General features: G+C 47.6%; 1 protein-coding gene and 1 long non-coding RNA gene across 3 annotated transcripts in view; one reads left to right on the top strand and one right to left on the bottom strand.

The window, feature by feature from the left end:
• Window positions 1-3,273: 3,273 nt before the first annotated feature.
• LOC138471529 (uncharacterized) lies at window positions 3,274-22,501 on the bottom strand. The gene is made up of 4 exons (XR_011268458.1): window positions 19,190-22,501; window positions 3,991-4,072; window positions 3,779-3,886; window positions 3,274-3,657 (listed from the first exon to the last, which is right to left on the bottom strand). It is a non-coding gene; the product is annotated as an uncharacterized lncRNA (long non-coding RNA).
• The window catches only part of DYNC2I2 (dynein 2 intermediate chain 2), a 257,564-nt gene continuing 254,600 nt past the window's right edge, over window positions 22,501-25,464 (top strand). Inside the window, exon 1 of one of the 2 annotated variants that reach the window (XM_069609178.1) lies at window positions 22,501-22,660. In XM_069609178.1, coding sequence (XP_069465279.1) covers window positions 22,580-22,660 — 81 coding nt within the window. In that variant the 5' untranslated portion in view covers window positions 22,501-22,579. The remainder of the gene's footprint in view (window positions 22,661-25,464) is intronic. The other variant, XM_069609177.1, reaches the window with a different exon arrangement.

Genomic DNA, 25,464 nt, shown 5'->3' with positions numbered 1-25,464 from the left:
AGTTTTGTTGCTATCCTGCATGCCTTTCGTTGTTTAAAATGTCTCTTTTTTCTCCCTTAGGTATGCAGAGCTTCAGCGCGGCAAACTGGCTTGGTTGAGCCCCGCTGGTAAATGATGGCCCATTAAGAGTGCTATGATGCGGTAAGTAAGCGCTATGCGCAGCGCTGCGAAGTCTTGCCTTTGCTAACCTGTGTTTTTCTTCCTTGTAGGTCGCGGTGTTCTTCAGCACGAGTGGAATGTCCGGAGTGGTGCAAGCCGAGAGGCGACCAGCCAGGTAAGCCTTTTGAGCAGTTCTTAATTTGTAATTGTCTCTACTGCTTTCTTTAATGTTGCCTTTATCTTCCTCTTTCAGGTCGTTCTGTCCGGGAGGCGTGCAGATTCGAGGAAGCTGTTCTCAGTAGCTGCGAGTGTTTAAAGATGAAGACTGCAGGTAAGATGCTGCTGCTAATGATGTTCCTTTTGTCTCCTTGCAGGTTCTGCTTCTCCGAGGTTCGAGGGAATAGCTGGACACGGTGAGCGTCTCGTTGCAAGCTGCAAAGTAACCACGGGTGTGGTTTAAATAGCCCCAACAAAATAGTCCAGGTAAAGTAGTCCCTAGGCTACCACACCCAAAACACTAGACCGCATAGCTTGGTTCTCAGGAACCAAGCTATGTGGATGCCTCCATGTTGGCTGACAATACAATAAAGTAGTTCCCAAGCACATTGTTTTTCACTGTGTATGAGCCTGGCGCCATAGGCACCAGGACTGGCCCCGTGAGGGCTTTTGAAGAGGATGCCAGGGTCTAGAGGCCCGAGTCATGACTCCACCTGGCCAATGGGTTTGCCAGAGGGGGTTTTGGGTGAGGGTCGTGACAGGTACGCATGTACCGGCCACCAGCATCACCATCTCCACCATCTCCACGCTGCCTGCTGCAACACAGGTGCCACGGGCACCCATCATGCCTACACAACCCACCCCAGAAAATGTCTGCACTGCGGAGGAGGCTGCAGGCAGCGACAACAGTGCCCCAGCACAGCAGTCTGATTTAGGGCCACGGGTAGGTGCCCAACCTGGATGACTTGGCATCCTTCCATGACCTCCAGTTATCCCAGCATCACTACGCAGTCCGATGAGATCGCCAACCCCCTCAATGGCTGAGCTCAATGCCCGCATGCAGAGGATGGAGGACCAGCAGGCCACCCTCACCCAGCTAGTGGAAAGGCAGCATGAGGAGTCCAGGCTGCAGAGGGAGAGCTACAGCACATCTGTGTGTCGGCTCTCAAGGTCAATTGGACGCTTTGCCACCACAATAGTGACCCTGGCACGCCATGTGCGGGAGGGCAACAACAACACTTCTAGTACTGCTGAGTCTATGTTGCTTGCCCAGCAGGCATATCTGGGACGTTTGCCACCAATGCCAGCAACAGTGCCATCCACTAGCACAACCCCATCCAGCTCCACCACTGCCAGCCCACGGAGGCGCTCAAGCCTCCTAACAGGGCCCCCTGGCAAGGATGCCCGTGCGCAGGAGCGCACATGCAAATTATGGCATGTGTGCTTGGCACTGCAGGACAGATGGGGACAAGAAGGGTGTAAGGGGGTGGGTACGTTTGGGTGGTGTGGGAGGTCCATTAGGGTGTTAGTGATTTGGGGCCTCGTTGGGGGTGGCTAGGTTTGGGTGGTGTGGGAGGTCCATTAGGGGGTTAGTGATTTGGGGCCTGGTTAGGGGTGGGTACGTTTGGGTGGTGTGGGAGGTCCATTAGGGGGTTAGTGATTTGGGGCCTGGTTGGAGGTGGGTACGTTTGGGTGGTGGGTGGGCACGGGTGTACAGCTTCCCTACCCAATGCACCTTCTTCCCTGTTGTAATGTTAAAAATATATCATCATTGAAAGAAACATTCATGAGTGGACATCCATCATTTCATTTGCAGTCCATCAATTTATTAACTGGCATCGTCATATCCATGCAATGCTGTCAATGTGCAGTCTTTCAAAAGTAAATACGAATCAGTGTATCCCGTGCTCATTGTCCATTTTGTGCACCCCCAGGAGGAGGTGCAGCCATCGCATCCCCATCGCCACCCCCATCTCCATCCCCATCTCCATCCCCATCCCCATCGCCACCCCCATCTCCATCCCCTTCTTCATCCTCTGCGTCTGGGGGCAGCGGAATGTTTCTGTGCAAGCACAGATTGTGCAGCATGGCACAAACGAGCGTGATTTTACCCGTCTTCACTGGGCTGTAGAGCAGTGATCCGCCAGATCTGCTCAAGCAGCGGAACCGGGCCTTCGGTAGTCCAAATGTCCTCTTAATCATGCCACGTGTGCAAACGTGTGCCCCGTTGTACGCCTCCTCATGCCTGTTCCTTGCCCTCCGTACAGGCGTCATCAGCCATGGCGTGAGTGCAAATCCAGCATCACCTACATGGGATGTATATGTGGGGGATATGTCAGCGTTTGTTGTATCATGTCTTCATCAGATACAGTGCAATCATGTGTCATTGATCATTCATCCATATGTGTGAAGCAGTGGTTGGACCGGTGGTTGATTGCCATTCCTAGGTCATTGTAGTGGACGTTGCCATCTGGACATTGACAAGCAAATTGATGTGCATGTGTAGTTGCCCCTGCGGGAAATATTGGTTGGTAAGTATGGCATTGTGCTCTGATGTACACACATGGCGGAGTCAATCAATTGACTGTGATGATGTTGTTGATACAGGATGTCTCATGTGCAGGCATCATGTGCATTGGGGGGGCATTGGTGCATATTGTGGCTGGATGTATTGAGTGGCTCCAGGTGTATGGGCCAGTGGTAGTATTGGCTTTGTGCGTCATGTGGCAGGGTGTGTACGGGCACACTGTGGCAACCTGTCATGTGTAGCTTTGTGATGTGTTGGTTGTGCTGACTATTCACTCAATGGGCGGGGGGAAGCATGTGCAGTCGCAGCAGCTCACTCACATAGGTCATTGCTCTGGACACACACCCCACTTCCACAGGGACTGTGCATTGGCAGTTGTACTCACCCAATAGCCATGTGCTTTGTCCAGCGTAGCATTCCATGTACTGTGGCAATGTTGAATTGCGCAGAACTATTGAGTCATGTGTTGATCCCGGGAAACGTGCGCAGCAATGTGTTATCACTTGTGCGGCACCACATACCATCTGTACATTCAGTGAGTGGTACAATTTCCTATTGCGGTACTATTATTAGTATATACAAAAGAAGGTGTAAACACAGAAGTCTGTATGTACAGGGCTAACAAAGCAAGAAACATATATTACCAAATATACTTATTAATACATATATTTATTTAATTATGACACTCATAAAATGATCACGTTACATAAAATTCATAGTCAAACACACAATAAATAAAACATATAAAAGACTGTACTTGACAAAACACATGAAACACATGAAAATCCCATATTTTGGGTTGATTTTGGTGATTTTTACTTGACTCTGTGTAAAACTCCACACTGGAGTAATTTCTCTTTTATCTAAATCCTATTAGTATGTTTTCAAAACCCAACTTGTACAAGTTTCTGTCCTTAAAACACAGATAAATGTGGGACATTCATCAGGGGTAAAATGATATGTGTTTTCCAACGGTGATGGTATTTCCTTCCTATCACTTTCTTGCAGCCAAAGAACTTCTAAAAATGGCAACCCTGTAGAATAAAAACAACATGTATTACTAAATTGTTTGGCTGTTTGTGTCTTGTAAATAGACTGCAAAGATAGGCACCCCGATCTAAATAGGGTGTAAGGTATATACCTTCATTTACATACCTAGAATGTGGTAATTAATTCCACAACCGGACACCAAAAGGATTTGGTATTGGTAAGAGCAATTTCCAAGTGGTTGGGGATGATCACTCAAAAACTTCCTCTCAAGTTCTACAAAAAACATATGGAATACAAAAAATACAAGAAATCGTTTTAGAATAGATTAGGAGCCTTTTATAGTCCTATATCCCTTTAGCCCAAGGACCCTTACTTACAGAGCCTTCAACTAGTCAATGCTCAATTATGAGATACGCCTCCATCTTGATAGGTGGTATTTGAAGTCGCGTAGAATGTTTTCTATAGAATAGAAAAGAAAGGGAAGAAAAAAAGGGAAGAAAAAACGTGGGTATGAGAGTATGTGAAATAGACAAACTCAATTGCACTCAATGCAATAATTTAGAACAACACTTTCACAATTCCATGCCTGAATGGTTTGTGTCTCTAAGATAGGGGATATATAAATTCACAAACCCAAAAAACCCCAAAACACATGGGGAAGAAAGCAAGTGCCTTATCTTTAAAGGTTTTAAACACCCATTTGAAAATCCAATTTCAAAATTCATATATCCCCCTCTTACCTCTGAATCATAAAAAGGGCTCCTTGCTGAATTAAGGGTTCCAGTTCACGCGTACCATTTTAAAAAACAAAATGGCCGCCTTAAATGTATCTAGCGAGACGCGATCACGTCATACGTGCCATGATGACGTCATGCATCGCGGGTTTGCGTGATGACGTCATCACGTGTAACACGGCGTAGGAACCGCATCAAAATTTGCCGTGGGAATGGGAAAGGGACGGTGCAGACCAAATCGTCTGCAAACACGCCCCAATGCCTCATGGGATTAGTAGTGCATACAGTCCCATTACTATCACAAGTGCGGGCAAACAAAAAAATGAAGCTATTTTCTGACGGCCCGTAAAAGGAAAGGAAGGTAAATACCATCACAAGGGACTCAGAGCAATCAATTGTCTACCTTTCGGATATAACTGTCTGGTTTAGGTGGAAAAGCTTTACAAAAAGGGGTTTACATGGCTATATAGATTAGCCTTGAAAAAATATTTTGGACATCAAACCAAACAATTGGAAAAAAAACAAACTAAACAATTGGAAAAAATTCAACCAATCAGTGCACACCAGGAAGTTGACAAACGGCACAAGCAGTTGGATAGTGCTCATAGCGATTACGGTACACATGTCTAAGATATCCTGCTAATCTCCACATGTTAAGTTGTCTAAAATTGCAAAATCTAATGGTTTCTCCCAAACGTCCATATTAAACATCTGTTAATGACAACAGCAACATTATTTTTCATCACAGTCATAATGTTGCTACCAAACACCAGATCAGACTTTATAACGAAAAAAACATCTTTTCAGACAGTTAGTAAAAACAGGGAACACCACTGATGGCAAACAGAAATAGGACTTCCCTCTGCTTCTACATCCATATGTACAGTTGTTATTAAATAATAAGAAGAATGACTGTGCAAACGGTACGTATCTATTATGCATTATGCCACTCTATGTTTTCGTTTAGACCTTGGATATGGCTCTTAGTTTGAAAAATTAATTTTTGTTCCAGACTCAAAAGTTTCTTATTGATCAACTCTTGTGTTTTACCTTTCATATGTTTTAGAATAGTCCAATTGAAATCTGTGCACTTATGGTTATTTTCCAAAAAATGCTTGACGAGTGGTGCTTGTTCTGCCTTGTTCCTGATCCAACTCTTGTGCTCAGTCATTCTTATTTAACATTTGCGAATAGTCTTTCCAATATAGATGTATTGGTACGGGCATCTTATTACATATACAACATTTTCTGTGTTGCAGTTAGTGTGCTCTGTAATGTTCCATTCTCTTTCAAGACCCAAATCTACTTTGACTGTCTTTTTGGTCTGTGCACACATGGTACATTTACCACATGGATGGTGTCCTATTACCGGTGGTAAATTCCACAGTCTTGTCTGTAGGGCCTCTTTGTTTTTACTGTTCCCAATGTCATTCCTCAACACTAGATTGCGTATAGTAGTACTCTTCTTGAAGGCTACTAGTGGTTTGGTACTCTCCTTTGTCATCACCTTGTTCCAATTTTTGTTAATAATACCTTTGATCTTATAGGATAAATTGCTGAAGGTATTCACAAAAACTAAAGGACTCTCCTTGGGTGTCCTATTCTGGTGTAGTTGTTGATCAAGTAGGGCTTCTCTATTATTATTGAATGCCCTCTTAGCTGCGTCTTTTACCAGACGCTTGGGGTACCCTCGAGTTGTCAGTTTAGTAATCAACTTGTTGGCTCCTTCCTCGTATGACTCTCTAGTACTACTGTTTTTCTTGATACGGAGAAATTGTCCAAAGGGCAAATTGTTTTTCACGTGTTGGGCATGATGACTGTTAAAATGCAGAAGGACATTTTTTTCTGTCTCTTTATTGTACGGTTTTATCAACAGAGTACCTTGATGGTGGTATATCGAGATATCTAAAAAAATCACCATGTTGTTACTCATATTCATGGAAAATTTAAGGTACCTGTTTTGTTCATTGAGCCAAATGTTGAATTGATTGGCCTCTTCTACATTACCCTTCCAGATGACAAAGATGTTGTCTATATAACGCAGCCAACTGCGGTACGCCATCTCAATGGCACGTGGTACTGTCAGCTCTATGTGGGTGCAGTCTACTGCACCTATGCAATTTGGCATGCCTGCAATGGCATGGAAGGCCAACTTGGTGGCAATGACCTGGGCAAGGGTACGGGGTATGGCAATGTGTTCAGACACATGGCGCAACAAGGCATCCAGTACCTGTACCAGTATTTTGGGGAACAGGGTTGTGAAAGCCCGTGCAGCTCACCAACTGTGTGTTGATAAGTTCCGGTGCCAAGGAAATGCAGTACCGACACCACCTTCAGGAGGGGGGGATGGCGGTGGTGATGTCAATGTGGCTGCTGATGTTGTCCTCTATCATGGTGGTGATATACAGGATTGTTGGACGGTCCAGCCGGTATAATGTGTGGATCTGTCCTGGGGACAGGTTCCAGGATGAGGCCCTGATGCGGGGTATTGCAGGCTGCCTGCGGGGTCGTGCCGGCTGGACAATGGGGTTTGGCATGGGTACAGGGTTTGCTAGGTGCTTCCTGCGCCTCCACCTCCTCTGCCCCATTACTGCCATGATGTGCAGTGCAGCCTGTTGGTTCAATAGCCCCTTTCCCAATGCTACTAGAGTTGCTGCCTGCATAGTTATGTTTGGAGTTGGCCTGGGTTTGGCCCTTTTGTAGGCTCCCAGTGGCCTGCTGGGTCCAGCTGGGCTCATTTGGTGCACCTGTGGCCCGATTCAGATCACCAGGCACTGTTTAACGTCATGTTCGCGGCGATACCGCCACCGTGGACACGGTTTTAGTGCTATTTTTGTGGCGGTGTTTCCATGTCCATGTTACACGTAATGCTCACAGTGTTTCGTATTGCCGGTAACGGGGGGTTTCCGTGCACGTGAAGTTTACGGGTGCCTTGACTCCGCGATGGCAGTTTATAGTGGTGGTATTTCCGGGTCCGTAGGTCATAATTTGGCGATCGCGGAAACGGAGCCGGTATGGTTATAACGGCAGCGTTTAGTCCGGACCGGAGAACTTGTAATGAGGCCCCTTGTCTTTACACTATTCAAGTCAGGCTCCCACCTTTAACCCCAAACATCCACAACCTATACATACCACACTTTGTTTCTAATATCCTTTATTGTAAACATCCTGAGGAAAACCAATTGAACAGTAGAAGCCCAATAACATTCATGTACTCCAATGCCTATAATCACTCAGGTACTGAGACGAGGTGGAGGACGAGAGAGTTTATGCAGAGGGACCAGTGACCAAAGACCAACGCGCAGGCTAGTTGTTTTTCAAGGCCTACATTTTGCAGGACATTTAAAGATGGTGTCTGCACTCGTAAGGGGAGCAGCAGTGAAGAGGACAGTACACTTCAGGTGGAGACCCGTGAAACTCACAGAAATGCTTACCGGGATCAAGAAAGGGATACCACAGACGAGCAGGAAAAGCTGTGGAGACGCGAGGAGCTGCGCAGAAGCTCCTGGGAGTCAGGCCGCTCGTGGAAGCAACGTTCATCCATCCATAATGAGAGGGAAGCCAGCGTGTGGCCGTGGAGCCACACAGAACGCTGGAGAGACCTTTGCTGACTCTAGGGTGGAGAGTGAATAAAGCCGCTGTTCCACAAAGGCGCAGGTAGAGTCGGAGACGCAGGAATTGACCGGTGATTTGGCCCAAAGCATCTGGGGACCACAGGGTGTTCTGTCAAGCGCACTAGCCTGCATTTGATCAATTTAAAATTGTTAATGAAGAAAAGAGCATGAGAAGAATATTTAAAAGCAGTCGAGACAAAGTAGTATTGCAATACCGAATAATAAGAATGTCTGTATGCAGACAAGACACAGTGAGTGCCAAGAAAAACCCCAACCCAATACAGGGGCATGAGATGCCATTGTGGAGGAGAGGTTTGAGCAAGTGCTACCTTAGGAGAGTATGCCAAGTACCTCAAGGAATAAGACATGTTTGTATAACCAAGGAACTGTGATTCAATTAAGGAAAGTCCTGGCAGGCATGTACACCAGGCAATTGAAGCTATGTAAAGATTCCTTGCAGGAGAGTATACCTGCGAATCTGAAAGGAACTATAAGAGAAATCCTGGCAGGTGAGATTGAATAAAGGAACTATGAAAAGAACCCTGGCAGACGTGTCTACCGGGTGGATAAGATTGAAAGACGATTCCTGGCAGGGGAGTACACAAGGCAATCTGCAGAGTTAAAGAAAATCTTACAGAAAGACTGTTTCAAAACTTGAACTGTGTGAGTCGAGTGAAGAAAAAGTGGAACTTTTACCATCCTATTTTTTTTGGGCGTCTTTATTACACTTTTGTTTTGAACACGTTTTGCTAACATCCAGAAAAAGACATTTCCTTTTGTTGTTTTGTTTTAGTGTGAGGGTCAGGATAAGACGTTTTGAACACAAGGATGGCTTTTCAGTTACTGACTTCCTGACATAGACTGATCCTTAGTTTTGATTGATTAGGTAGATTCAGAAAATGAATACCTTGTGCCTGACTTTCATTTCTGACCCCTCACATACCTCATACAGCAGTCACACCACACACTCCTACAAGTCCTGACTGGCACCTGGAGACTTACAAAATACTGGCAAATTAAGAATATGCACCCTGTTTTGTCTCTCTTCAGTCTCAGCAAAATTGATGCACTAACGACTGAAATGTCTGTCCATATACTTGACACACTCAAAGCCTGTGAGCCCCTCACACACAGCTTTTTAATATTACTCTCATGAGAAGGGGTCGCCTAGTGATATTTCTTTTCGCAGCCATAGTTTGGTGTACTTTCCTGGCCAAGTTGGGCAACGTGTAGGTTTCCCTTTCTGAACTGCAACATGGTACAGCATGGAGAGCACATCACAGCGGTGCAGGCAGGGAAAGAACGGCAGTCGAGGAACTGTGTGGCAGAAGCAGTGGTGGAGAGCCCATATTAGCAGCAGAACTGTCTGACCTGCTGCGATGGCATTGTGGCACGGACCCTCCAAAAGCAACAGGTAAGAGGATGATTCTTGTGAGGGCAGCAATGTGTTAGTCTGTGGGTGAGACCTGTGGTTAGGAAGAACCATGAGTGCCCATCGCAAGGAACTCTGAGGTTTGGTGTGTTGCAGGTCATAGGTTTCACCCTTGCCCCATTCAACACCCACGCTCTACATGCACACACCCTCACACGTGGATCAATGCTTGCTCAGCAGTCGCTCACGCTGCAGAGATTGCTGACCTTATCTCGTACAACAATCTTGACACCCTGTTCATCACTGAAACATGGTTTACCCCATCCTCCCCCCATGTTTTTGTACATCCTCCTAAGCCAAGGCTACTGCATCCAACATGCCGACCGGCCAGGAAGGACAGATGGCGGAGTAGTAATTATCCACAGGAGCGATTGGCAATGTTCCATCATCCCCTCTCCCAGAACATGCTTGGTTGTATTACTTGCTTGCCGGTTCCCTCTGTCGCACAAGGAATCCATCACCTTCCACCTCATAGGAATGACTCTTTCATTTATCCACACTCACCACCCCACTGACATAGCAGGCCAGTATTTGTAAAACATAAAAGAACATGAAAACTGCTTGACAAAGCTGCTTCAAAAGAACATGCAAAGCACTTTTCGCCCCACTACAAAATACATAAATGCCCTCCTGGCACTCTGCCCTCCGAACTACACAAATGTCCTATCTTGCGCCCTGCCTACACACTCACCACCCCAACTTACATAACAGGCCAGTATCTGTTCAACATATAAAAAACATGAAAACTGCTTAAAGCAGCAGCTTCACTCACACGCCTGGCACTTATTGTTAGCTCTCTGATTCTGTCAGAAATGTCCTCTGTAGACTCACTTTGCCTAATCGGTACCCCTTCCTCCTTCTCCTCACCTAATTCTTCAGAGGTCAATGAAGGTTTCCTTTCTTTTCTTCTTAGTGATACCCTTTTCTTTTGGAAGAGATACGGCCTCCCTCTGATGGAAGCCACAATGTCACCGTACAAAACAGCTGAAAGATGACCCCTGCTCGCGAGCGCCTGGGATAAGAGGAAAAAGCCAAAGGCTAAAAAAAACTCTTGTGCGTTTCCAGTTGCTTGATGGTAGGTAGTGATGCTGAAGGATTCTGGAATTTGGCGTTCTGTAATACAGGTAAGGATATCCCAAATGAAGCTGTAGATAAGCTGAGGCTTCGAGGAAGGAAACAATCCTCAAGCTGGAGAGGCAGGAAGCCTACAGGTTATCTACTGGCAGAGGCGGCACATAGAATATGTGTGAGCGCACAAGAACAAGCGAAAAAGAATACAGCGGAAGACCGTGGTAGAGAGAGAGCCCGGTACAAAGGAGAGATAGAGAAGACCAGCAGAACAGAAGAGGGAAGACCGCTGAGAAGAAAACAGTACCCCGGCAAAAACCCAGAACAACCAAAGGCAAAAGGGAGAAAGTCAGAGAAGCCGGAGACAGAGAGGAAAAGAATACCTGCAGCACCGAACGGATACAGCGGCTAACATAGGCTGGAGTGCAAGAGCAAGGAAGACCGGCTGAGACCGGAGGAAAGGCAAGGAGGGCACGAAAACCCTAGGGGAAATGAAGACAGGAAAGAAAGGCAGCAGCAGCCGCAAGAGGAAAAACACTTGCTAGCGTCGGACCCAAAGTGAAAGCAAAAACACAGTGGGGTTGCAACGCGAAGCCCGGAAAGAGAGTTGGGGTTAAGAAGGGAAAGCAGGCACCCGATCTCAGAAGCCAGAGCGCAGCAAAGCAAAAACGTGAGAAACGTTAAGGGACAGTCAATGGCGGCAAAGCCTCCAGAAATGCCACAAGTGCCAGGAAGACAGGCTCGTGACAGATTCTGCTAAATGTGAGCATCATTAAATATGAGTGCATTAAGTAACGTGTTCATTTATGTTTATTTATTTGTTGATAGCGCCCAGACCCGGAGGTATCACGGCGCTGAGAAGTTACAGTACAGTACATGTAGCAGAATTACTGTAGTGTTACAGACAGTAAGATTCTGGAGATGTCAATATAATACAGGTAGCAGAGTTACAGATCATTGATAACAGGCAGTACATTTCTGGTGCAGTACGTTCAGGGGTATTTGTTAAACAGTGCCAATTTTATTTTTTTGAGAAAGATAGGGTAGGAGGGCAGGATCCACCAGCTCTCTTTCTGTTGAATCTGGGGATGGTAAGTGAGGTGGCCGAGGAGGAGCGCAGGCTGCGTAGGTAGGGCCTTTTTGTGATGCAATGGGTGATGTATGGTGGGGCAGTGCTCTGAAGACAGCGATGGGTGATGGACAGGATTTTGAACTCAATGCGTGCTGATAGGTAGCCAGTGTGCTTCGCGTCTCGCAAGCGAGATGTGATTTGATTGTTTCAGGCCCCAAACTGCTCTGAGGGAATTATTTTGGATTAGTTGTAGTTTGTTTAGTTTTTTTGCGAGGTTCATGCGAGGATGGCATTGCAGTAATCCAATTTACTTCCAATGATGAACCTGGCTAGGGTGAGGCAGTTGCTGGTTTCTGCATTTTTAGCTCTGAGTTTAGATGAATTCCCAGTGTTTTGGCGTGGGGTGATGCAAGGGTGATGTTCCCATCGATGTAGAAAGAGGCGAAGGCAGAGTCGAGGTTTTTCAGGTGGTGCGGTGAGCCAACGATGTGGCGCTCAGTTTTATCATTCAGGCCGACATGGTGGGTGGCCATCCAGACCTGGATGATGCTGTAAATATGATTAATGAGTCTTATTCATGAATGCCGGTGAATTTGATGAGTACTTGCGCATCATCAGCAAAGTTTGTGTATGGGATATCATTAGGCAGAATTGCATGCAGTACCCTCTGGGACCACTACACACAATTAGGACTACAGGTGTTAGCTGAACCAATCTTTGGTATAAGTCTGTACCACACAGTTTTTGGTAGCGAGCTGAGCAGCCAGGCTTATCTCAAGAGTGAATGTGAGCAGTACAAGCAATTACACAGAGGACTTTCAATCACAGTGGTTCAAGTAGACACTTATACTCAAGGTTTCTTGGTAAAACACTTATTAATTTATTACACAATCATTTAGAAAACATTTCACTAGAAGAGGCAACTTAATATTATAATCCAATACACTTCAATAGAAAACTCTAAGATTTTGAGACAGTTTGAGCTCCCCTGAAATGGAAGCCAAATGGCAGTTCATTTACTTAGAAGCGAACAAAAGGGACATGGTAAATATAATAGATCACATATACTTGTTAAACAGTGCAAATAGTTTCAGTTCACCAGACAAGTTCAATTTAAGTCAATAGGCCAGTCCAAAGTCAATCGGCTAGTGTTCTGGATAGGAAAGAGAAGTTCTGGTATCAAACGGTAAAGTCTTTGCAAAAGTTCTCAGAAGTAATCAGGCAAAAAAGAATCATATGTCGGGTCACAAACCGAGTAGGCCTGTAAGTTGCATAAGTTTCACAAACTTTCACCACGAGAGTGGCGTTCTCTCAATCGAGTTGGCACAGTACCTTAGTATGAAGAAACAAATGCAGCTGAAGTCGTTGGTTCCTGGCAGTTCCTGCAGATCTCACTGTTCCTGAGCCTCAGTCATGGGGACAAGAGGGGGGACATTGGGGGACTCCTGCACTGCACAGGATTGTCGAAAAAGCAAACAAGACGGAGTCACTTCAGTTCCAGTAGCTGTAGATTCAAGCACACAAGCTGGTTTCCCACTCCCTGGTTAATCCTAACCAGCCTTGAGAACGGTATCCAGGCTGCTTACGAGTTGATTGGTCCCAAGGGGCTTCTCTGTCGAGATAAACTTGGCAGTTCGGACCTGCAGCAGGGCTTCACCAGGCAAACCAACGGTCCAGGAGTTGCAGCAGCTGTGCTCTTCCAGCTCTTCTTCAGTTCTTTTGTTCCAGTGGTCGACTCTGCTTTCCAGTCCAAGAGACTCGCCTTTTAAACAGTTCCCTCCCTTTCATTCCAACCTGTCACTCACCCAGCAGGGTTGCTGTCCTTGCCGGACAGTCAGTCAGCCAATCACGCCAGAGTGCATTTGGGTCTCCTAGGAGATTAAGCACAGGGAGTTTCGGGCACCTCCCTCACTTGCTGCACACCGCAGACACTCAGACGCCAGAGGCGGTCTTCAGTCCTGAAGTCCGCCAAAGGCATACGAACAAAGGGACCAAACCTGGTTTGGCACGCAGAGACAAACTCTAGAAGGACCTTTCCAAAAAGAAACGTGAAAAAAGAAGACCGGGACCTGTTTAAACAAATGGGCTTACGGCGCCATCTTGAAAAACATGGCTCCTGTGATTTTTAGCTACCAGTGTTCGCGGTCGGAAAAAAATCATGGTAGTTCGTTATAAAACCACTGCCACCAGCCTTTTCAATAGGAAAGGGTATCATTTGACTGCTACATGAGTATTTAGGCACAAGGGATACTATGTAACCCCTCCAGCACTCCATTGTAAGATGGTGTGTGCTGGGCCTAGGAATTTGGAAAGACTAGTAAAGTCAATTTCACTTTACATTCTCTGGATTCTCTGGGAAACTGTAGTTTATCCCAGAGAAGGTATTTAAACCTTTGGAAAGTCTAAAAGACATCCCTGTGTCACTTCACTGGGGTTGCTGTGTAACACACATGAAATGATGATGACGATGGACTTACCTAAATCTCCATAATCAAAGAACACAAGCGTAAAACACACATCAAAACACATGAAAGAGTGGGAAAAAAGGCTCACACTCTTTCCAGGAATAGAAATCAAGTCCTCAAAATCCAGCAAAGTTGCTGAGGGTCTCTAAGGTGAAGGGAATTAGCACATTTATGAGAATTAACAGATATTTAGGCTATGCAGATGGGCGAAGAGTGGCTTTGTGTACATATTGTACAATGTAGGTGATAGGGAAGATCCTTGAGGGACTGTTATGCGTCGTGGTCTGCGGTGGTCACTTTAGCATCAATGGAAGCGGGTCGCTACCATTACTGTACCCACCTCCAAGATGGCTACTGTCACTCTATGCAGCATTGCAGCTTCTCAGGCTGCTGACAGCTTCCAGGCTCCACCCCCTTCCAGGGACACAGCATTTACTCTCTCCAGAACAGTGACTTGTTGCGTTGCTATTGTTTCTCAACAACGCTCCGTACGTTCGCAGTCTTTCTGTGCTCATTTCTATCCCTCTCACTCTGTTGCCTTGATCCACTTTTCATTGCTTCTTTGTTTCATTAGATCGTTGCCAGGCTGACAAGCGTTTTCTGCATAGTGAAAGCAACTCAGAAAACGCTGTGTTCTTCTGGGTACGTTGATTGTATTGGTTACCAGGGTAACGCCCAGCCCTCTGCTTTCATTTTGTAACGCTGGGTTTCTTTGTGTAGTGTCGCGGATCAGGCTTTCCAGGTAGTCTCTCCCTGGTTTTTAGAGCTGGTCACAAGTCTTGCCCGTGTTTCAGCGCTTCCTGATCATTATCCGATTAACAGCTTTCACGGAACTGATCACAGCGGCACGGCCAAGGAGCAGCACTATAATCTAGCTTTGCTGCAAGAACGCTCTCTGGTCAGCGAGGCAACGGGTAGGGAACGTCTATCATGCGGTCTATTTGGGTTATCCTCTCTAGTATCAGTTCTCATTTTCTCTCTACGTTGTAGCACAGGGCAACGGCACATCATTGTCCATTCCTTTCCGTCTATGCCAGGAAATATAGCACTCAGTGGCGTTCATGAACTCCTTATCAAGGTATGAGCTTGATATAGTTACTCCGTGACTATCTCTTTCCCTCGTGATTTCTCTACTTATCCACTCTAATCCTGCCTATCCTTGTACACACAGGGATTAGAAAAGCAGTCCAGCAACATCACGGAATAACTCACCAACTGAATAGAAGATCACACAACTCTTCGCACTGCACCTCCAGAAGGAATTAAGAAGGGGGTATCCGGTACAGGGTTTTATTCCCAGAGGGCTTCCCTGGGTATCCTGTCGCCCTGACCTGTCCATGTAGCCGGGGTCGGGAAGACACAGGGTAACCAGGAATATCCTCATTACTTCTGGCGGCTGCATCAGATCCAGGTAAGTCTTTTTTATTTAATATTGGATTTGGCTATCATACGTAACAGGGACACACTAGGAGACAGGGATGGGGGTCAGCTGCTTCGGCCCCAGGAAAGACCCTGTATGATCACCCAGATGGGAAGAATTCAATCCAATTAGCTGCATCAGAGGAGGTTGAAGGTGGCAGTGGCATAGGATTGCATGGTCTACGAGATCAAAGCCCGCAGAGAGGTCAGGTAGGAAGAGGATGGCGAGATTGCCCATGTCGCAGATGAGGTCTAGCTGGATCTTAAGGTCAAGGAGGGCTGATTCCATGCTGTGTCTGGGCCTGAACCCAGATTAGCGGGTGCCCAGTAGGTTGTGGGTTTCAAAATGTGTTTGAAGTTGTGAGTAGGCAGTAAGGTCAAGGATTTTCAGAAGGTAAGGCACTGTGGTGATAGGGCGGTAGTTGGTGGGGAGGGTAGGGTCTAGGGAGGTTTTTTTCAGGAGAAGTGTGACCCAGGCTTCTTTGATAGGGTTGGGAACTATGTGGGAGCTGAAGGAAGCGTTGATGAAATTGGCAATAGTGGGTGCACGCGAGTCAACGCACAGCTTCATGAGGTGGCCAGGGCAGATTTTCCCAGTGCAGTTGGTGGCTTTCATTTGTTGGATGGTAGTGAGCATGTCCGTGGGGGAGACAAGGGTGAAGTGGAAGAGGGGGGTTTCGGGAGGAGAGGGGGTGGTGGTGGGTACCGGGATTTCTGGGGGAGGGAGGAGGGCTTATTTGGGGTTAGAGGTGTCAGGTTGCGCCTCAAGGATGGCACGGATGGTAGGTTCCAGTAATTCTCTGGTCAGTTTGCGGGTGTGTCTGACAGTGATAGGTGGGAGGACACCCGCCGTAGGGGTGGGGCTGGATGCAAGAGACATGGCAAAGTAAATCAGCGAGTGGTCAGTCCAGCGTACACGGTCCGTGGAAGTCATTTGAACAGGTAAGTTGATGGGTAGTATCCAGTCGAGCATTCGGCCTTTATCATAGGTGGTGGAGGACACCATTTGGGAGAAGTTCATCTCCTAGAGGGTTGTGGTGAGGGCTGCAGACTTAAGGTCAGTGGGGTCTTTGAACCCTAGGCTGAAATCGCCTAGGAGTAGGAAATTGGTTTTAGGCTTATTGGGAGGGGCAATGACCAGGGTGATGTCAGCGTCCGGGGCGCTGAGGTTGTTGGGTAGGCGGTAGAGGAGTAGTATATTGATGGTGGACTGCGGGTTTGATTCAATTGTGGCTAACAGGAGTTTGTAGCCAAGCAGGGGTTGGAGGAGAGAGGTTCTGATGGGGAGGGAGGATTTGGATATGATTGTGACTCCTCCGCCTTGGTTGCCTTCTGTCAGCTCTGTAAGGAAGGCATGGTATCAAGTAGTAGACACAATGGATACAAGTTTCGAAAACCTTTATTAAGTATTTTGGTTGGGTTGTTAGAATCCCTAACTGGCCCTAACTCTAGAATGGGAGTAGCCTTGAAACAAAAAAAAAACCAGTACCTGTCAGTCTAAGTCAAATTATAAAGGCCTATACTAAAACAAAAATGTACCTAGCCCTCCTTCTGTAACAACAAATGTGTACAGGGAAATAAAGAAAGAGTGTTGCAAAAGTGTAGCAGTTCCCTTCTCCGCATTTACTAGCACAGGGGTTTGAGAGGTCAAATGGATGGGCGATGGGCACGGTCTCACCTCGGGACACCTACGGCGACTGGGTAACATGGACTCCCATTGGAATTCTTGCTGCTCTGGCTTTCTGCCATGCAGTCCTTTGACCTTCCTGTGTGTCAAAACCTTGCTGCATCAGCTCCGGCGGAACTGCTCTTCTTAGTCTCCAGCCACGCTCAGAATGTGCTTGTGCCTGCCACCTTTAAGCCCGCTGCAGAGTGTTAACGAGCATTAGGTGTGTGCAATTAGAATTACGTGTCTGACCTCATTAGTGTGACATGGCTCTTGTACAACATAGGAGGTAATCCTCATATTCCGCATCTTCCTCGTCTCAGTGGCTTTTGGAAAGTGAAGTGGGGAGGAATTCTGGGAGTTGTAGTCACCCATGAAATAGGTAGGGACAGTGGTTTCTAGGGTAGTTGGAAAAGGGGGATATCATGTCTTGCCATGGCCCCGAGGACCCCCGAACAGGGGAACCCTCCCTCGCTTGTCCACCCCCAGGTTCTGGATCCAACAGCGATGGCCGTCCCCTGGCCACCTGAACAGAGAATCCCTAGGGAGTAGGTAGGGAAACACCCTCAGGTTTTTCACAGCTCTCAGGATGGAGTAGCTGGTGCGTAAGGCTAGAGATAATGAGGGGCCAGCTGCCTCGTACAGCCAGGTTTCAGTTATGGCCAGGAGGTTGAGATCTTTGTCAAGTATGAGGTTGTGAATGTCGGGGCGTGGGCACACATGGAACACGCGTTGAGGGCACAAGTGAGGTGTTCAGGACAGAGGGGGGTGAGGAGGGCGGTGGTAGGTGGGTCAGAGGTGGGCTTGGGCAGGTGTGTCTGAGTGGAGGTTAGTGGTATGCTCGGTAACTTGTGGTGTGCATGAGGTGGTCGTATGGAGTGGTGGTTTAGGCTCATGTGGGAGGGATTGCCATGTTTTGTACTTGAGTGGGTTAGGGTGGCTAACAAGTCTGGCGTGAAGTCTGTGTAGGCATGGTGCACCCAGGCATGGAGAGGTTGGTGGTCAGGGTGGGTGAGAGATGTGTAATGAATGTAGCATTTAGGACGTGTAGTGGCAATGCAGTAGGGGGGGGGAGTTTCTTGCAGGAGTAGGTGGGGGGGGATCAGCTGGTGCTGTGGGTGGTGGCCGGATGGTAGTGTTGATGGCTGGGCTGTCTAGGTGAGGATGGGATCCCAATTTAGGTTTGAGCATGCAGGCGGCGAGCTACGGAGGGACTGACTCGTGTTTTCAGGGTCAGCCACTAGGCCTCGCTGGTGTGTCAGCGAGCTGATCCAATCTAGGGTAGGCAAGAAGGGGGGGGTGCGGTGTTGTTGCAAGGGGTACACTCTTGCATGTGTCTGGTCTGATGCGGTGGGGCTGGGCAAGGCAGCAGAAAACAGCATTTTACACTTATCCTGGGTGGCTTTAGCATTGGTGCAGGGCAAGGCACCAATGCTAAAGCCACCCTGGATACGTGTGACAACATTTCACACGTATCCTCGGTGGCATTAGCATTGGCGTAGAGCAAGGCAGCAGAAGTCAACATTTTGCATTTATCCTGGGTGGCAATAGCATTGGCGCAGGGCAAGGCAGCAGAAAACAACATTTTGCAGACAGTACAATTAACGATGGCATTGGTGCAGGGTGTTATGCATGGACGCACAGTCTTGAGGTCAAAACCGGGAGGTATTGCACTTAGAGGGTCATTGTTACTGCATTTTGAGTAGTTGTGGGGCAGAAGGGTCCAGTGTTGCCGGGGGTTACAGAGCTTGGTGAGGCCAGCAGAGCTGGTGATGCGAGTGGTTGCGCACGGGTGCCAGGGCTCACGTAGGCTGGAGGGAGGATTGCAGGCGCAGGCCATGTGGCATGACCAGGAGGGCACGCACAGTATTGGTAGCATCAGCGTTGTCATCCAATGCAGGGAGGGCAGGAATCTGGTTGGAGGGGGTAGGGGATGGGTGGGTGATTGCGGCTGCTTCACAGAGAGCACCTAGCGCTTGTCACAAACAAGGTGGGGGATTGCGCAATGCAGGGTGGGGTACCGGGAGGTGGTACACGCCTTGGTGTCAATGGGGAGCTGGACCATCGGGCAAATAGACATTGATGTGGACCAACTGGTCCTCTTACCTGGTTGAGGTAGAGTGTTCTGTGTTAATGATGTCAGCGTCGGCAGGAGGAGGGGCCTTCTTGCGAGCGCCAGGTTGCTGTAGAACTCGTTTTCCAGGGCCTTCCTGGGACAGACAGGGGCCTTAAACCAGGGTCTTTGGTCTGGCTCAGCATCACCTATTCAGAATTCTGTTTGCAGTTGGGTGTCTCTACAGGTGTTTCATAGGAAGCAGGCAGGCAAGGCAGCATGGGGGCCATCTTAAGAGTGTTTTTTAAACCACTGATGTTGGTAGGTGCAGAAATTAAAGATGCTGGTGCCCCGGTGATGGGGGGCACATCATGCTCCTCTGTGGGTCCTTCTGGAAAGGACTGGTTAGACTTTGTGGCAATGCTTACTGGCACACTGATTAGGATCTGAGCTCCCCTCTGTTCCGCACTGCTGAGACGCCATCCTCACAAAAGATGAATACAGGAACGTTCCCTGTTCTTTTTCGTGCCTCTTGCAGTCCGCTTGTTTCTCTGTTGCTCTTCGAAAACACTCGGATTAAGACAAAGTACAAAACACAACAGCACATGCACTGCACATGCTCAGTTAGCAGCTATAGGATTTTTTGACAGATACCTAAGGTAATATAATGCACTGGATTTTGCAGCGTCTAAGGGGAGTCTACCTGGGTTAAAAATTGCTGGGCGCTATTTAGCGCCTATATATAGACCAGGAGAGTCTTGTTGTCTTGACACAAACTTTTACATTTGGCTCCCTAAGCCAACTGGCATAGATGCCAACATTCCGACGCCCCTCTGGAGAGATTTCGTCAGGGAAATCGGGAGACACACATTTCCCCATAGGAATGCATTGGGGCTATAATTATTTTAGGCGGAAGAACGTGAAAAATAGCAATATTTTTCATTGAGAAATCGAGAGGGTTGGCATGTATGCACTGGTGCTATGCAAATGTACCTATGCAACATTAAATCTCTATTTGGACATACGTGAGCATTGGGACACATTTTAAAGGACCCTTAACGCAAAATTATATAAATTGGCAAAGTTAGTCTTATATGAGAGTTACATGTGTGGAATGCCATACAACAGCTCCTGGTTCCCAGAGGAACATTTTCTTACCCATCTCCTTTTTACGTGAAATACTTAGGCTAGTTTTCTTCACAAACAATCATTCCTAGTTTGAGTCTGCCATTATTTTACCAATATGGTCCTTTATTTTATGCCAAAAAAGCCCCAAATTCCTGGAGTGGGTGAATTTATAGATTTAAAATGTGGCTATGCCATACGACATTCTGGACTTTCATTCGTGCAAGTAAAGCTTTCAAGCGGCAGCACTAACAGGTCCCGCCCTAAGAGAGGAAGTCCCACTACCACATGTAGTGGAACTATGCTTCTGTTGCCCCAGACTATTCCGCCCACTAGTCCCCATACTCAATGTCATCCCCCCAAAACAATCCCCATCCCGGGTTCTTCCTTTCCCTCACTCCATCCTGCAGTGCTGTGTTTTAAAACAGTTTGAGCAAGACTGAACCCCCCACAGTGCAGGAAAATTAATTTAAATGACAGCCATTAGTGTGCTATTGTTCCCCACAGCATGCAGCTTTATGCAGGTTCCCCTTCCAATCACCCAACAATCGCACCTCTAAAGGGACATACCTATGTCTACAGCCACCCACACCCCTCTCATTACCTTCAAACACTGCTGCACCTAAAGTAATTCATATGCTTTCACTTTGACCTCAGCTACCCACAATATAATAAAGCAGGCTCTGCACTGACAAACGCAGATTTAAAAAAACAGCCTGTGTGCCTGTGATACATAGAAGCCCAATGAGGCTACTGAGGGAAGGGGAAGGCAGCGTGCAGCTCCGTCTGGAATATGCCCCAGGAAGATGCCCCAAAACACTCTCAGTTGAAAGGATTCTGCGCAGCTGGCGGAGATTTAGTTGCAAGACATGCAGAGAAAGGAGGGGAAGCGGACGATTTCCCTTCCCACAAGTTCCTAGAATACTACGACACACTCTGCCCCAGGCCCCTCGGAGTTGAACAAGTACTGAGCTTGCAGTTATAGGCCCTCCAAAATATACTTGTTATGGGGTGGCGGTGGTGTGTGGGGAAAGCACACAGATCCTTGCTGAGGAAGGAGTGGAAGCGGATGATTTCCTTTCCCACAAGTTCATAGCAGACTACGACACGCTCTGCCCCAGCCCCATCGGAGTTGAACAAGTACCGAGCTGGCAGCTATAGACATAGCTCTCAACCATTTCTGTTGCAAAGGTGGGTGAAAACACCTGATTTTGTTTTTGGTAAGTGAGAGCTCATTGAAATGAATGGCCGTGCAGGAGGCTTAGTGGGTGAGTGAGCTCTTTACAAGGCAGATGACACCCGCCAAAAGCGTGTGAGTTGAGAGCTATGTATAGACCCTCTGAAATATGCTTGTGTTGGGGTGGGGCGCAGGGAAAGCATGCATATCCTTCAACAGGTGGGCACCTGGCAACCATGGGTAATGCTGTGGTGCCAAGGAGCAGAAGGCCCTCCCTACTCACACTAAACGTGCAGAAGGCGTGAGAAAACATGCACACCTTGTCTGGAGCATAACACTTTATGCATACATGCCAGCCCTCCCGATTTAGACGGGAGACTCCCGATTTTTCTGTGAAAAATGTTGCTATTTTTCACGTTCTCCCGCCTAAAATAATCCCAGACCCAATTCATTCCAATGAGAAACTTTATGTCTCCCGATTTTGCGGACAAAATCTCCCTCCCAGGTGCCTCGGGATCTTGGCATGTATGCTTTTTGTCTTGGAAAGAAAAGAGGCTACATCCACATACATGCCAACCCTCCCTATTTAGGCGGGACACTCCTGACTTTTAAGTAAAACATCTATTTTTCACGTTCTCCCACCTGTAATCATTCTAGCCCCAATGTATTCCTATGAGGAAATTTACATCTCCCGATTTCCCTGACGAAATCTCCCTCCCAGGTGTGTCGGTGTGTTGGCATGTATGCATCCACTCCCTGTTAATGAAGTACTGAGCCTGCACAGAGACTCTACAAATGCTCAGTCGCCAGGGTAGGATGTTTTGACAGCAACGGCTGACGTTGCACCGGCTCCCCCACCGCCATCTGCTATCATGACCCCGCCCCCGTCGCCAGCTTTTATCTGGCGCGAGCCTCTGGCTGCCGCCGGGGCTTTCCCGCTCGCTCTCCCGAAGCCGCCAGAGAGCAGGCTCACTCGGTCCTGTCAGCCGGCACCTTCCCGCCCAGGATCAGGGACGCGATGACGCAAGACGCTGCGTGCGTGCGTGCGTGCGTGGCCGGGAATGTCACGTGAGGGAGAGTGGGCGGCCCGTTGCTATGGCCCGTTTCCCGGCCGGGAAGTAGAGCTTGCCCGGTTGCCACCATGCCGTTTGTGGACGAGTTCCTGGAAGGGACGCTGGTTGATTCTCTCTGGAGAAAGTCTCAGGAGCTGCAGAGTGGATCGGTAATAGCATGTGATCATGTTAGCCATCAGTGCATTGTGGGGTGGCCAGATTTCCAAGACAAAAAAACCGAGCCAGCCAACAACATAAAAGAAGGACTCGGCCCCGCCCCCTAGCAGGACCTCCCCCTTTGCCCCGCCCACATTACCACAGTGTATGCATGCACATTGGGCACATAAATACCAAGCATGACACTGGCTGAATTATTTATTTAATGTTATAGTTGTACAATGTACTTGACTGTTATTGGTATTGAGTGTCAAAATGTTGACCATCTCAACTACAAGTGACAAAAAAAACATGTTCATGTTAAAGGTATTTGTACTGCACACCGTCACCAACGGAATTGGTCCCCAGGCGGATCTGTAAACGAGAAGGGGGGTTATGGGGGGAGGTTAGTATGCTATGATATGGAATTTATGACACGCCTATACACAAGTGTTTCGAGGCGCCACGAGGCATGGGAGAACAGAGGGAAGACAGACAACGATCTTACTAGGCCAAGTGTCATTCAGATCGCACAAGTGCATGGGAAGGGGGAAAGTGCAGTACATGGGATAATAGAATAAATAGCAATAGGTAAAAGTATGGCCAGCAGGTGGCAAGTGCAAGGGTAAGTGCAGACATCAGGTGTCAAGTGCTGGTAGTGGGACTGTAGGGATACAGAAAACAGCCTCCTAGTGGGGTTGCCAGGAAGGCAGTGCAGGTGTGTATGACAGTGTAAGTAAGGTGAAGAGGGAGTAGGATAGTGGGAGAAGTGATGTCCTATAGGCGGCTTCAGTTCGGTATACACCTTTGCACTGAGCTTTGGTGCGAGTATCGGATCAATGTCAGGTCTTGTGTGCTGTTCGTGCGGCTTATGAGTTGTTGCGGTGTGGTGAGTGCGTGCGGCTTGCTGTGCGAGAGGTGGTTGTGTAGGTTTTTGTATGAGTTAGGTATGCAGAATCTTTTGGTTAGTGGGTTATATGTCTCGTAGGGGACCTTTGCAGTTTGGCTAAATGCCTAGGGTTAAGAATCTTGTATGGTGGGGCAGAGGCCCAGGTCTCATAATACACTACGTTTCACCATACAATAGACAAAGATGGAGGCTATGCCTAGAATTGAGAGTCCTGTACAGTGGGCAGAGGCACCGGTTCCACAGTAAGTGGGTTTCCGAATATGATAGACAGAGATGGAGGCTACACCTGGATTCAAGGGTTCTGTAGAGTGGGGGAGAGACCTAGGTTTCACAATACATTACACCATACAGTAGACATCAATGGGTCTTATACCTGGATTGACTGTCCTGTATAGGAGGAGAAAGGCCTAGGTTCCGCAGTGAGTGTGTTTTAACATATAATAGACGGACATGGAGGCTACACCTAGAATTGAGAATCCTGCAAAGTGGATGCGACATAGGCAAATGTTCACAATTCTATCTAGGTGTGGCGCTGGCTAATGTTCACAATTCTATCTAAATGTGGCACATGCTAATATTCATAATATTAGTAACAAAGGTGTTTTTGCTCTATTTTGACATTACATACCTTGCTATGTACTTTCCTCTCAGTCTGGTCCAAGCAGTTAATGCATAAGGCTTGTACCTGCAACATTGGGGGTTAGAACCCATCCTAAGATTACAACATTCTTAACATCTAATACTGTTTATATAGTTGGTAATTGTTAGTGATACAAAAAAAGACTGTCACTCTCCCCTTGCCCAAAACCGGGACAGGGTTGTTAAAACATAAAAACTCTCGGGACAGGGGGACAAAGATCCCAATCCCATGACAGTCCGGCAAAACCAGGACATCTGGTTACCCTAGTTCATTGCCTCCTTTGTCCCTCTTCCTCGTCACAGTCATGAACTTATTTGGCTCCAGCAGGCGAGCAACTTTGAACCTTTTCATGCAACCTTTGCCCTTCACCTAATGTGAGGCAAATCAGCATTCCTTCTGTGTGTAACTGTCTCCCTGGCCAGATGGCCTCGTATAGCGAGTACATTGATGTTCTTTGTTTTTCAGAGTAGTTGCCTGTACCGTCTCCTGGTCACATAGCGGATGCTGTGTTATAGACTTGAAAGGGCCATAACAACTGGCAGAAATGACTGGGCACCCGGCATTACCTGGCGAGCGGCGGTGCCAAACACTGGGTCTGCCCTAAGCCTAGTTCTTGCAAAGACTCCAGGAAACTGTTCCCTCGTGAGTCACAAACTCTGTCCTCCATCACATAATGCTGTGGATCGGCGCTGGGGTGCAGTGGCAGGTGTTTGGGGTGGGCAGTGCTTTAAGTGGGATTAGAAATCGAAGGGGGTTCTCGTTAGGGGGTGTTGCCTAAGTTAGACCATGCCCCCAACGAGAGACTCGTTCCTCGCCTAGGGGGTAGGGGCGCTGGCAAAAGAAGTAAGAGCTGGGGTGTACTGGCATTATTTATTACCTTTGATGCGCCCAGCCCCTCGGCTGGGCGCACCAAAGGTGTAACACCAGTGTGCCCAAGCTCACAGACAGCCTTTTCGTTCAAGGAGCCACATGGTGCAATGCTTTACCACAGGCTCCTTGAATGAAAGTGCTGCCTGATGCTGATGTCTATGTACCCAGGGAGCTGGGCAGTCCAGCCCTCTTCTTGTTTGGGTACGTAAACATCAGGCAGCCCGCACTGCACGGTTGCACCTGCTCTTTCAAGGTGTAAGTACTTCGGTTTAAAAAAAAAAAAGGCAACGCCTTTAACGCCTTTTTTATTTTCTAATCTGAAATGATGTTGCCTGCAGGCAGCTCATGTAACAGTGCAGCTGCTACACTGGTTGCCTGCGGTGTCAGCATGGCTGTGG

Source organism: Ambystoma mexicanum, chromosome 8 (genome assembly GCF_040938575.1).
Source record: "Ambystoma mexicanum isolate Mex_15411 chromosome 8, UKY_AmexF1_1, whole genome shotgun sequence".
Classification (NCBI taxonomy): Eukaryota; Metazoa; Chordata; class Amphibia; order Caudata; family Ambystomatidae; genus Ambystoma; species Ambystoma mexicanum.
The sequence above is the reverse complement of the archived record's forward strand: the minus strand, read 5'-3'. Positions and strand labels throughout refer to the sequence as shown.